This window comes from Anoplolepis gracilipes, chromosome 7 (genome assembly GCF_047496725.1).
Source record: "Anoplolepis gracilipes chromosome 7, ASM4749672v1, whole genome shotgun sequence".
Classification (NCBI taxonomy): Eukaryota; Metazoa; Arthropoda; class Insecta; order Hymenoptera; family Formicidae; genus Anoplolepis; species Anoplolepis gracilipes.
In genome coordinates, this window is record NC_132976.1 from 13,028,666 (window position 1) to 13,043,555 (window position 14,890).

General features: G+C 30.2%; 2 protein-coding genes across 21 annotated transcripts in view; one reads left to right on the top strand and one right to left on the bottom strand.

Annotated features, from left to right (window-relative positions):
- The window catches only part of LOC140668128 (uncharacterized), a 165,270-nt gene that overhangs the window by 36,137 nt on the left and 114,243 nt on the right, over positions 1-14,890 (bottom strand). The window contains exon 1 of one of the 20 annotated variants that reach the window (XM_072896800.1): positions 3,129-5,919. The exons of the other annotated variants lie outside the window; for them this stretch is intronic. Within the exon in view, the coding sequence (XP_072752901.1) occupies positions 3,129-3,158 (30 nt within the window). The 5' untranslated portion in view covers positions 3,159-5,919. Of the gene's footprint in view, positions 1-3,128; positions 5,920-14,890 lie in introns of those variants that run through there. 20 annotated transcript variants of the gene reach the window in all.
- LOC140667633 (uncharacterized) lies at positions 10,016-11,004 on the top strand. Its single transcript, XM_072895775.1, has 4 exons — positions 10,016-10,096; positions 10,195-10,353; positions 10,468-10,672; positions 10,929-11,004. Exons 2-4 carry the CDS (start codon positions 10,200-10,202, stop codon positions 11,002-11,004), a joined length of 435 nt encoding a protein of 144 aa, XP_072751876.1. The 5' UTR covers positions 10,016-10,096; positions 10,195-10,199.

Below are 14,890 nucleotides of genomic sequence, written 5' to 3' on the forward strand. Positions count from 1 at the left end.
TTTTATCGTTATTAAGGCTATTCCAATATTCACTGTTACTATTGTTAGAAAATGTATACTTTACATATATACGTTTACGTATATATATATATAATATATATTATTTAATATTTCTATCCAATCAAGAATACCTAATATATATGATCAGCATGTAAGTGAGGCGCGATCTATTGAATAGAGATAAACTGATAACTACTATTTTAATACATAAATTATAATAAAATAAGAGATAATGGGCAATAGGAGCCAAGCTCAGTAATTATTGAGCAAATTCATATTTATACATTGCTTTAATTAACTATGTTAGAATATAAATTACATAAGTTGTTGGCAATGCATCGATTTATATAAACACGAACGTTTCGGCGAATTTTTTGGCCCTCTTCAGCGCAAATAACTTAAAATAATAATTTTGTGTGTGTGTGTGTGTGTGTGTGTGTGTGTGTGTGTGTGTGTGTGTGTGTGTGTGTGTGTGTGTGTGTAAAGGGTGGATCAAAATTCATGATACAATCAAGAAGACAGTTTGAAAATTTTAATTTGATGAATAGGATATCATCCACAAAAATAATTTGTCGCAGTAGATATAATTTTAATGCACGAATCCTAGCCGTATTTTCTATAGTGTATCAGTTCATTTGTTCAAAAAACTAATAATTAATATCCATGTCAAGTAGTCCAATACAATAGTACGTATAATAATCTACATAATACAACCATAACATTGTATTGTGCTTAAAAGAAAGTATAAAAGCGACTTGTAGCGAAACCGAATTTGTCGATTTTTAATCAGACGCGTACCTACTCGATTTTCAAATTCATTTTTCTTGAAAATAAAACTTTAATCGGAAAACAGTTATTGAATCATTTTGATTTATTATGAGGCGTAAAATTACCTCTTTCTTGGTTGCATTACAAATTCTGGGTTAGCTTTTACATTGAGCGAAGACAAAGTTTTTCTATCTTGAAAAGTATGTGTCTTAGCAAAAAATATTTTAAACAAATATTTTAGGTGTTAAGTTATAGGTTCACTTTATAATTTCCACTTATCTCTTTGGCGCGTGTACTTATAAGTGTACTTTAGATTTTTTCACATTCTGTGATATAAGTAGCAGCAAGTTAGTTGCAGACGGTCGTCTTTAACGGAAAGTAGCAGAGATAGTACAGAGTCTACTTTGTATCGTACATAAAATTAAGTATATTCTATTAATTATCACATTATTTGACTGCCCTACTGATAATAACAGATTATGGGCCTCGATGTGCCTGTGTAGTTAGTGTTAATTAACTGTAATTAGTGCCATTCTTCGTTTACGCTGTAAATCGACTTGTAGTTCTTTGTTCTCACAAAAGAAAAATAACAAATTAACAGTTAGCAAATTTAATTGACACGATTTAACGATGTGGAAGTTTCAAATTATGGGCTTTCTGGAATATCACATATGTATACTGTTTATTCCTGAAATTACATGAAATCTTTTCAGTGTTAGAACGACACAGGCCGTGAAGAAAAAACAAAGTTCACAAAGTATAAGTTATTAACGAAGATCAGTTGTAAAGTGAAAGCAGTAGGCAAACGAATTACTGATGTATCAAACGGTCATTAATACAGTTGAAGCGAATATTGCGACAAATGAAATTGGAATTGTGACATGCTCGTCTTGAACATGCAAGCATAAAAACCGTTCATGAAGTGACCAAAAGCAATACTGTGATCGGTATAGTGCAGTAACACTGATTCAGTTCAAGCTGATCATTATGAAACATGCATATTGGACAACAATGTCATAAGTCATTCCCATCGTCGATAACTCGCGTTAAGAATCAAGTGAATTCATTCATTTTAATATTTGTGTATTGAAATTTTGAGTATTCGAAGCATCAACATATAGTATGGACTACGCGAAGGATCGAAAAGTATGTCCGGCCAAAAGAAAGAAACAGCGACTGGCGCTCAAGCTCTATTCTTTCTCTATCTCTTTCGCTATCTCTTTCTAATCAATAGCGTGACAAAATATTTATGCACCCTACCATCAACAATTTATTGCGAATAATTAATAATTAATAATAATGTAATTCATAATTCATTACCTAATATAACCTAATTATATTAAATTATTATTTACCTATGGAACGATAAACTTTGCGATTTGTCTGATTTTCTTACAGATAAAACATGTATACAGGGTGTAACTAAAAAAATATATATGATGCATACTATGAGATGCAGGACAAGAATTCAAACCAAAAAGTCCTGAACCACTTTTTGATCCGAGCTTTCTATTTGTCGTTATACGATGTTAAAGTTAGCTAATGAGCATCTGGTTACAACGGAAATCAGCTCCACTCCGCCGCGCGCCGCCCGACCGTTACTGCTGTAACCAGACGCTCATTAGCTAACTTTAATATCGTATAACGACAAATAGAAAGCTCGGATTAAAAAGTGGTTCAAGATTTTCGGTTTGAATTCTTGTCCTGCATCTCATAGTATGCATCATATATGTTTTCTTAGTTACACCCTGTATATTATAATATACAAAAAAAGTAAGTAGTAAATAAAGGTTTCTCTTTTAAACTAAAATTAACGATGTTTGCCGATAAACGTAAAAGTTATGCTCACAATTAGTTTGTTATATTCATTACACGATGAAGGTAGGTATAAGGTTAGGTTTATCATGTAACAATACCTATCTGACATGCTGTGAACGGTAACAAAATCAGCCAATAAATGTATTAGAAAAAGAGAGCGATTGATCGCTAATTCGCTCTCTTTTTGTCTAATTCTGCCGGACACTTTTTAGAGAGATTTTATAAAGGATAGTGTAGTTCATACCATATGTCGATAATTCGAAGCATAAGTGGATAAGCGAAATGGCTGTATTTATTGATGATTATAGTGGAATACTTATAAAAACCAATGAAATTAAAGCATTTCAAGCAAGTGCGTAATAAATACAACATCGCACAGAAGTTTTCAACTGAATATTGTCCTGTACAAAATGATCATATAGAACGTCAGAGAAGAACAGTTGTTCGAAATGACACGCACCATGATAGCAACAGCAGAATTACCATTGAGCTTGTGGAGTGAAGTATCAAATACGGCAGCGAATGCATTCGAAATTTCTTACCTTTAGATAGATTTGGTGGACGTATGCCATGGGAATCTTGGTTTGATACAAAGCCTAACATCAGGTTCTTACGTGTGTTCGGTAGAAAAGCATATACTTTGATTGAAGATCAACAACGCCACAAATTTGCACAGAAATCAGAACAATTAGTTCTAGTCGGTTTCAAATCACAGCAGAAGGCTTATCGCTTGTGGAAACCTGGAACATGAAGAGTTGTTATTCGTCGAAATGTATAAATAATCGAGCCTATTTGTCGACAGTCGGTGAGTTATTAATTATGGTGTGCAATCAGAGCTGAACTCATCAAAGTTATCACCCAATGAATCAGAGACTACGAGCAATGAAGTGTGCAACGGAAGATGCTGACACACAAGAGTTAATCCAGAATAATATATAATAAAGTCACGAATATGAAAAATGCATTTGGATACAAGATGCCTAACCGGCATTGCAACTAGAACACGAAGACTGGTTGCATTTAAATGGAAAAACATAGTAGGCAATCATGCCTTGTATATGCGTTAATGGCTGAAGCCTGTCCGCTTGACATTAATGAGGCACTCAACGCACACTAATCAGGAAGGAAGCAATGAGCAAAGAAATGAAATCCCTCATGAAAAATAGAACTTGGGAGTTAGTCGAACTGCTCTCAGATCATCGCGCAATTAAAAATAAATGAATATATCGACTCAAAACAGACAGAAATGTTAACTGTTATAAAGTAAGATTGATTATAAAAGGATGCTCACAGAAATGTTTTCACTTGTCGTTCGGTTAAAGTTAATACATGAATGTTCATGTCAATTGCATGTGCAAATGATTATGAAATTCATTAATTTGACGTTAAAATCGCGTTTCTTTATAGTGATCTCAAGGAAAATTTTTATACAATATAACTCAAAGATTTTAATGACTGAAGCGGCAAGGTTACAAGGTACACAAGAGTTTATATGAATTAAAACGAGCTCCGAGATAATGGAATGTAAAATTTAACAAATTTCTGCAGAGATTTAGTTTGATTACATCATAATACGACGCATGTGTCTACGTTATATTCACGGAAGTCTTATATCTAGCGTTGTATGTAGATGATGGATTAGTTATTGGTAAATCGCTTCAAACAATGAAGAAATTTCGACGAAATGAAAAAGGAATTTGAAACAACATATGCAGAAACAATGTTATTTGGACATCGAAATTGAACGTGATCGAAAAATATGCAAGCTACGCTTACATCAGTTAGCATATGTTCAGTATACAGTACTTAAGAAATTCGAAATGTAATTCAGTGGAAGTATCAGCTAACCCTAATCAAATTTTAACATCTAATATAGGTGGAAACAAAAATCCTAATCCAATTATCGATGTATCGTATCGATAATTAATTGGTTTAGTTATATACTTGGCAGTTGGTGCAGACATTCCATTTGCTATGAGTACTTTAAGTCAGTTTTTGAAAATCCATCAGAATTGCAATGAAAGGTAACAAAACGCGTCTTGAGGTACATGGCTGGCTTGAGGTACATTACACGTACTATGGAAATTGAATTCAACTCATTCAAGATATCAAATGTTTTAATAGCATATTCCGATGCAGATTACGGATCCTGTCTCAACACACGTAGGTGGTGCATTGATATCAAGTGTGAGATTGACATTAAATGGTCTAATTTGGTTTGCACGCAAACAAGAATAAGTTGTTGCAACATCAACAACAAATACAAATATAATTGTAGCATATGATACTATAAAAAAGTTGTATAGACATGCAGAATTTTAGAAGAGTTAGGACTACATCAACTTGAATCAAGAGTATTACATTGTGATAATATAGCAGCTGAACAATAAAAATCTTGTGTTTAATTGATATAAAACATATTGATATTAAATGCCACTACACATGTGATATTATAAAACAAAACAATTTGGTACCCAGATAACAAAAGTTGATCCTAAATACGTCCATCGAATGTAAATAAAAAATTTTTGGATATCCAGAGGATATCTATGAAAAACTGTAGGATGTACGTAGGATATACTGAGGATGTCTGAATGTCCGCTTTTGCAATATCCTTAGAATATTGTAAAATGGATGTCCATGGGATGTTCTACATACAACTAACAAGTTAGATCCTAACAATGTCCACTGGATGATTTTAAATGTTTATTCGTTAGCCTAAATTCTACATAAAATTATTGAAATATAGAAATTCATTTTAAATGTTTATTTAAAATATTTTGTAAAAAATACGTATTTCGAAAAAATATTTCAAACAAAAATTGTTAGTTTTGAGGAAGCAATAAAATAGTAATAATCTTGAGTAACGTCAAAGATTTCAATATTATTATAAAATTCTCAAATCGTCGTGATGCTCGCATGCGATCTAGCACAAAAACAAGTATCGTGTGCCGTTGGCTTATTAATATACAAAATAGAAAAAAATATTAAGAATAAATAATATTTGATTCTAATAAACGAATTGAAATTATTATAAATATATACAGGTGTCCCATTTTAATTCCTCCAGTCGAATATCTCGAAAACCAACCCTGGGAGAGAAAAAAAAATGTTTCAGGCAAAAGTTGTATGGTTTCGAGGGGGCCATAAGATGGTATTATTGGTCTGACTTTGAAGAGTCATTTGAAGGTCACCTCAATTTTTTTAAATGGCACCCCCTATTTTTTGTTACATATTTGTAGCTGACTTCGAGAGCTTTCCAAAACACTATAAAAAAATGTTTTTTCATTAAACACTTTTTAGTTATTTTTTTTTATTTAGAGTTATAAGGCTTTAAAGTTGCAATATTTTGACATAAAATACAAGATATCTCGTAAAATATTCATTTCTCGATTATCTTATCCTAATACTTTTATGCACAAAATAATGAGACAAATCAATTAGTGTAAAGAAAACACATAGTTATCTTTAAGAAAAAATCTGAATTTGCAACCAGCAGTTACACATTTTTACTTTAACATAATTATGTGTTTTAATTACGCCAATTGATTTATCTCGTTATTCTGTGCATAAAAGTATTAGGGTAAAATAATCGAGAAATGAATATTTTACGAGATATCTTGTATTTTATGTCAAAATATTGCAACTTTGAAGCCTTATAACTCGAAAAGTGTTTAATGAAAAAACATTTTATCATAGTGTTTTGGAAAGCTCTCAAGATAAGCTACAAGAATATGCAAAAATATATAGGGTGTTCCATTTAAGAAATTCAAAATGACCTTCACGTGACCTTCATATGACTCTTCAAGGTCAAACTGATGGCACCATCTTATGTTCTCCTAGAAACCATACAACTTTTGTCTGAAACATTTTTTCGAATTTTCCATATTTTTCGAGATATTTCACTGGAGGAATTAAAATGAAACACCCTGTATATGTGTGTGCGCATGCACACGAAATTAAAATTGGGAAATTAAATTGAAAGTAGTTAAAAAATGGCTTACATTTAAAAAATATATAATATATATGTAAGATATCTTTTGCCTAATTTGAAGATATATGTATATATGTATATATGTATATATATATATATATATATATATATATATATATATACACATATATACATATATATATATATATATATATATATATATATATATATATATACATATATATATCTTTAAATTAGGCAAAAGATATCTTACATAAAAAAATATATATATTATTTTAATATCTATATATATTAGAAATATCCTTAGGAAATTCTATGGATAACTCTTTTTCATATCTTTTTTATTTATTTTTTATCAAATCAGAATGTCCTATGGATGTCTTATATAAGATCTTCGTAGGAGATGCTACATAGGATATCCTCAAGTAATCCTACAGACAATTTTTAGTCTGGATCAAAATGGGATCATTTCGATCAAATCAGGATATCCTATGAAGATCTTATGCTATGTGGGTAGTCATATTGGAACAATGAACAATTGGCGGACATACTAACATACTAAGCCGCTTACACACGAAAGATTTGAAATTAATCTTAATGCCAACCTCACATCAGATTCCTTCGCAATTTTTAAAAAACGGTCACTCAAGGAGGGGACATACGGTAAAACGAAAAATGTGGAATTCTTGTCACCATCAGTGTCATTGTTATTATTAGTCGATATTGTATTAATAATGTCCGAATAATTGTGTCTGTCAAATAAAAATTTCAGTCTTTCTCTGACCGTTTAAAAAAAATGAGGTTGGCATTTTATAGCATTAATAAATTACGGGGCCTCATAAAGGACACAAAGATAAACTGAATTATGATCAAAAGAACGTGGTGTATAAGATTAATTGTTCTAACTGCCACGTATCATACGTTGGACAAACAAAAAGGAAACTTAAGACTAGAATTGCCGAACATCGCAACGATATCAAAAAGAATTGCAATAACCGTTCAGATATCGACATATAAACTTAATTTTAACCACGAATTTGATTGGAATAATGTTAGGGTCCTGGATAAAGAACGCTGTTATTATAAGAGACTCATCTCTGAAATGATCTACATAAAAAAACAAAAAGAAGGCATTAATTTGCAAACGGACACCGAAAATTTAGATGAAATATATTCGGTAATTGTAGATAAACTCCCTAAGTTTTAAATCAAACATAATATAATAAATAACAAACAGCTTTTTTTTGACTCTCTCTCGATACGATTGACACAGGTTATACTTAGGTGCAATCTGTTTATTTGTATCAGTCTTTGTTGAGACACTCGAGATGTTGTTACCCCAGGTTCTCAGTGTTATAAGCAACTTTAATGAGACAAATTTCCAATCCAGATTTGACAATGTCTTACATCATTGGGTAATTATCTTTGACAACTTATTATGTCTTAATTATTTAATTTTTCTTTAATTTATTACATTTTCCTTTATTTATTATCATTATTTAATTTTATTTGTTTGACTGTTATGTCTTATTTATTTATTTTTTATCTTATTTATTACATTTTCCTTTATTTATTATCATTTTTTTATTTTTATTTGTTTGACTAACCGCTTTGGTTTTCTTTTTCAATTAATTTTTATTTTTATTAATTAATTTGATCAGCCTACGAATCAGTGATGTTCAGACAATTGTTATAAATATATCCGCACCAACAAACGACAAGATAATACTTTAGTTCGATAGAATGCTACTCTGCGTTTTCGACTTATACTCTTCTCCAACATGTGTCAACGTCACAATATTTATGTAAATGACCAAATTGAGTACTTTATCATTGTAACTATCCGTTCTTTACTTTACATCAGTTTGACGCAAATATGTTTATATTTACTATAATGTTTATTCCGATTAATTTGCACTGAAAATGGCTTAAAGAGAAGGCCAAAACGTACGTCTTAATTTTATATTTATATGTCAAACCAATTTATATGTATTTAAATTTGTTTGTTTGATTTTAATATTGATTAAAGAAATTTTTTGCGCCTCACCAACTGCGACTGACTCGTATCGCCACACTTTCCCAGATTTATAATTAGCTGCTTAAATTTTTAGCAAAAGTATCAATGTAGTATATAATAATCTCTCTATATAATAATCTTAATAATCTCGAATCTTTCAAAAGCTCAGAAAAATCCTCTATCATGAATGTCACAAAACGATATGGTTTATCGGATAGATTGCGCTAACTTCTCATATGTGAATCATATTGGACGATCTATCACATTTTATTGTATGGTCAGTGTAATATTCCCCAGAATTTCAGATGGCGCTGTTGACATTCTTTGGATTTACTATCTATTGGTTATATATGTATAGATTCTTATGTACCTTTCCTTTTTCTATAGTCAGAACCATGGTGTAATAAGATAGGTGTAACCATCGACATATAGAATGGACTGAGCATCGCGATAGCCAAGCGGACGCCCGCTATCGAGAGAGAGAGAGAGACTACAGCTGAGGCCTCTTCTGTCTTCTTTGCTAGCATCTCATTGGTTATTTTGTTACTGGAAGGAGACAAAATAACCAATGAGATGCTAGCAAAAAAGACAGACATAGGCTTCAGGTGTAGTCTCTCTCTCTCTCTCGATAGCGAGCACCCGCTTGGCTATCGCGATGCTCAGTCCATTCTATATGTCGATGGGTATAACATTCCCGAGGATGCGCAGTCATCCAAAGTAATGGCCGCTCTTCGACCAATCAGGAATTGGTCTTAAATGCTGAAAAGTAATATGGCTGCGCACATATGTTTAGAGCTATATGTATATGTAGTTTAAAAGCCAAGCGCGGTTTAAAAGTCTTAAGCGAAAGTTATAAGCGTTGTAAAGAAAGTAAAAAAAAGTTGTTTAGCTTGCATTTAACCCCTTCGCAGTGTACGAGCCAAACTCGGCCAAAAATAAGTCGTGCCACCAGTGTGTTATGGACGAACTCGGCCATATAAAAAAAAGGGTTTACGCTTTTTCAATTTTTACAAAACTCAGTACTCTAAGGTTTTTGGGGTTGCTGAATTCAAATCTGACATCAGAATTTAAAAATTCAAAATGGTGGATCCAATATGGCGAATCAAAAATTTGAAAATCGTTCGATTCAAACGACTATCCAAGGTCAAACCAATGGTATCATCTTATAGCCCTTTCGAAACCATACAACTTTTTGTCCGAAACATTTTTCTGTAAAACTTATATTTTCCGAGATTTTTCAGGGTTTCCATATTTTTTCCTCACCCTGTATGTATTGGATCCGCCATTTTGAATTTTAAAATTCTAATGTTAGATTTGAATTCAGCGACCCCAAAAACCTAAATAGTAAAATCATCAAGAGAATCCAAAAACTTTTTTCTTTACACACTTCTTAGCACAAAGTCTATTTTAGCTACACTGCGAAGGGGTTAAGTGTTGTGGTATTGTGAAGTGTATTGTGGTATTGTAAAGTGTGTTGTGGTGTTGTAAAGTGGTGTATGTGGTGTTGAGAAATAGAAAACTGTTAAATAAAATATATTGTAAGTATATTTTGGATATATATCCTTAGAAAGAGATATATTAATGTGATGCTGTTAATCTTTTTATTTCTATAGTATATATTTTTTCCTATTTGCAGGAACCATGCCAACGTGTTGCGTAAAAAATCGTACAAGTCGTACTGACCATACGCAGACGACAAATCTGAAATTTTTCAGATTTCCAAAGAATGCACATACTTGGCAGCAATGGCTTAATGCTTGTAAAATAAATGATATTGATATAAAAATTGATTCTGGTAAGTAGATATGTATAATTTCTCTATTATTATTTCTTATGTAATTCTTCTGTTTTATGTATAAGATAATGTTATTTTATTACATAAATACATTATACTACAACTTAATTTTAGCAAGAGTATGCAATCTACATTTTAATGAAGATTATTTTGAAATGGAGTGGACAAAACCACGTACAAGTAATGTGCCTACCAAACAAAGGCAGCGATTAAAAAAGGATTCCATTCCTACCAAAATGTTAAATTTAGAAAAAAGAAAAATAGTAAAAGTAGTGGAAGAAAAAGACGTTGCAAATGCAAACAAAAAGATGAAAGTACCGTAAGTATTCTTTTTATTTAAAGATGAGATTTTATGTATATGTATTAGTAACACAAGTAAAACATACTAATAATATTAATATACAATAATTATTGAACAAAAAATTACACTTTGCAAATTATTCGGTTTTGATATATTATGGAGGATCAAGTTTTGAAATAGAGCAAACTCAAGACTATCTTCTGTAACATGTGAAAACTAAAATAATTATTTACTTTTTAAAATAATTATTTACTTTTTTTAAAGTGAAAACAAGGATACCGACTTACACCAAACTTGTGCAATATATGCATAAAAATCAGCATATTACTTTTCTAAAGAAAATGCTGTAAAGGAAGTAGTTGTACAAGAATAAGTTGTTGAACAAATAAAAGAAGATATGTATATATAAGATGATATACAAGAAATTTGCAAAGAAAAGGATATCTTGCCACTGAATGAAAAAAAGCAACAGACGTATGTAATATAATTTATATCGTATAATTTCTATTCTATTTAATTCTACATTGCCATATATATAAGCTTGTTCTTGTTTTATTTTGTAATATACCTGAAGTATGGAAAGGAAGTTATTGTAACCCTTTAGAATAAAGAATCTGATTAAAATTATATAATGGTATATACTTATTTTATATTTATATTTAATGGGAAAAAGTAGATAACAGACTTTATTTAGTTTTATTATTAATTATTATTATTTATTATTAATTTTATCTTTGATATTTCCATAAGTTATATTTACAAATTTTAATTACATATTTGAATTTCATGGGTGTATTTGGGACCAATTTTTGATTGACTATTCCATTATGCTGCCGCCATTATGCGCAATGTTATACCTATCTTATTACACTATGGTCAGATCATTAAAGAGTTTATAATAAAAGGCGATTTTTGGTGTGACTCTGGTATAGCAACAAAGTACAGTATAAGTATACACAATAGCGACAGTGAGCGATTTTAATGTGACAAATTTCTAGTGCGCATGCGTCAGCTTGTACTACGGAGAAGATAGCTGCGCCCTATGGATGCATCTAACCTATAATATAGACAAATATGTTTTACGTGAATACTACTGTCATATTATTTTATTTATTGTGTAAAAATGACATAAAATTTTGTCCAATATAGTGCAATATGAAAGCGAAAAAAGGTGGATTCTCTTGTGCAATGAAAAGTTGTAAAAATATTTCGGGACGAGTGCCTGGGCTTAGTTTTTTTAGTTTTTCACGTGATTCGGAAAGATATAAGTAAAGATATATTTCAGTAATAATAAATTTTTGAGAGAGAGAGAGAGAGAGAAAGAGACGACAAATAAATTTTATCAATTTATTAAATATAATTATAAAATTATTCTTGTAGCCAAATGAAAAACAGCGCGCGTGTACTATTCTCAAAATGGCGACAGGTCATGTGACCAGGCAACATCAACATCAAAGGTGCCGACGCTCACTGTCGCTACTGTGTATACTTATACTGTGACCAAAGTATACCAAACTATACCAGAACGTTTTTGTGTGTTTGGTAATTTGTGGTAGAGGCGTGGCTAACTGTTTTGATAATTGATACCACATTATACCGAGCAATAAAGCAGGATACCTTTTGTAAATTTTAAGTTAGTTGCAAATATGAAGGCGCCAAATATGAATACATAAATAATTAATTTTATATATTTATTGTGTTGGATTTATCTTATTTTGTTAAACTTGGTATTTTAATCAGTTATCCTACAAGCATATATTTAAACTATCAATTTTGGATGCTTATAAATTTACAAACTTCTATACTTATGGATTAAATTATTACTTCTACTAGTAAATAAAGTTAAATTCTATTTAGTTAAGCACTAATTGAAATATTGAGTTTTATGTATGAAATAAGATTTTTTAATTAATTTACCAAAATTTTATTTTTATTTGATTTATTACTTACTTATTTATTATAGACATTATGGATAAAAGTACAATTATTTAATATACACTGATAATCATGGCCAACCAATATTGGACGAAAATGGAAAATTAATATATTATTATATGAAAAGTATGTAAAAATTATGCTATAGTTATATATTAATTTCATCCTAAAAATAAGAAAAAATCATATTCGGTGTATAAATTCACACGAATTTCAGAATATTATCCAGAATGATTATGACTTTTTTTCATTTATTTTCATCAAAGTTTTAATTTTCCTCTTCTTTGCATTCTTTGTATAAAAAAAATGCTTATAAATTTCTACTAATGGTACCTCATTATTTTCGTCAAATACTTCATTCATTAAAATAGAAAAATACCCTTTAAAATTCATATTTATTCTGTATGTCTCTTTTATTCACATTAGAATAAGAAAATATTTAATTATTTTTAACTAGTTTTGAATTCGCGCGTACAGAAAAAAAACCAGTATGTTTTAGCGTGTATATATATATATATTTATATATATATATATATATATATGTATATATATACAGGGTGGGGTAGTAACTCTGTCCACATGAAATATCTCCGCTATTTTTAGAGATATGAAAATATTGTAATTATGAAAGTTGAACGGCATCAAGAGAGCTATAATATGCTAGCACTAATTTTTTTAGATGGGGGCGCTTCGGAAATATCAAGGTTATTCATGTTCTTTTAATTAAAAACTTCTATTTTTATTACATATTCTTGTAGCTTATCTCGAGAGCTTTCCGAAACACTATAATAAAATATTTTTTTATTAAATACTTTTTGAGTTATAAGGCTTCAAAGTTGCAGTATTTTAACAATAAAATACAAGATATCTCGTAAAATATTCATTTTTCGATTATTTTACCTTAATACTTTTATGCACAGAATAATGAGACAAATCAATTGGTGTAAAGAAAACACATACTTATCTTTAAGAAAAAATCTGAATTTGCAATTACCAGTTACACATTTTTACTTTAACATAATTATGTGTTTTAATTACGCCAATTGATTTGTCTCATTATTCTGTGCATAAAAGTATTAGGTAAAATAATAGAAAAATGAATATTTTATGAGATATTTTGTATTTTATGTTAAAATACTGCAACTTTGAAGCCTTATAACTCAAAAAGTATTAATTGAAAAAATATTTTATTATAGTACTTCGGAAAGCTCTCGAGATAAGCTACAAGAATATGTAATAAAAATAGAGGTTTTCATTTAAAAGAACATTAATGATCTTGATATTTCCGAAGCGCCTCCACCTAAAATAAAATTAGTGCTAGCATATTATAGCTCTCTTGATGCCGTACAACTTTCGTAATTACAATATTTTCTCTAAAAATAGAGGAAATATTTCAAACGGACAGAGTTACTGCTGCACCCTATATATATATATATATATATATATATATATATATATATATATATACACACACACACATATATATATATATATATGTATGTGTAACGTTCGTGAGCAGGTAGAGCGCATTAAACTGAATAGAAAAGTCTTATACCATTTTGCGATTTTCGCAATAATTATTAAAATATTAATTAAAAACGCTTAGCAAACAATATTATACATATCTACAAGATGTCCGGTAATAATCGCCCCAACTCTCTAGGGCAGATAGAGCAGGTCAAACTAAACATAAAAGTCCTGTATCATTTTGCAATTAGCGCAATAATTATTAAAATATTAATTAAAAACGTTCAGCGTATAAGCGCGCGCCGCATATAGCGCTCAGCATACCTTGAGCGTTTTTAATTAATAGTTCAATAATTATTGCGCTAATTGCAAAATGATACAGGACTTTTATGTTCAGTTTGACCTGCTCTATCTGCCCTAGAGAGTTGGGGCGATTATTACCGGACATCTCGTAGATATGTATAATATTGTTTGCTAAGCGTTTTTAATTAATATTTTAATAATTATTGCGAAAATCGGAAAATGGTATAAGACTTTTCTGTTCAGTTTAATGCGCTCTGCTTGCTCATGAACAGTTGATTCAATCTTTATGGGACACCCTGTATATAAAATAAAGGTGAAACAGATTATGGACCCAGTTAAAAGGGTATCGCAGATAAAGGTTAAAATTTTACAGTGACCGTTTATCACGAAAGTACATGATAATGGCCGACATTACAAAAATCACAGTTGCCAAATTGAACGGTGAAAATTATTTCACCTGGAAATATAAAATGGAATTGTTACTAATTAAAGAAAATTTATGGAGCGTTGTTAATCAAGTAAAACCTGAAT

What these genes read in the sequence shown, in the direction of transcription:
- LOC140667633 (XM_072895775.1), top strand. Translation starts at nt 10,200, where the DNA reads ATGCCAACGTGTTGCGTAAAAAATCGTACAAGTCGTACTGACCATACG. An exon ending in TGATATAAAAATTGATTCTG is followed by an intron (nt 10,354 to 10,467) that starts GTAAGTAGATAT and finishes ACTTAATTTTAG; the next exon opens with CAAGAGTATGCAATCTACAT. An exon ending in AACAAAAAGATGAAAGTACC is followed by an intron (nt 10,673 to 10,928) that starts GTAAGTATTCTT and finishes AGTGAAAACAAG; the next exon opens with GATACCGACTTACACCAAAC.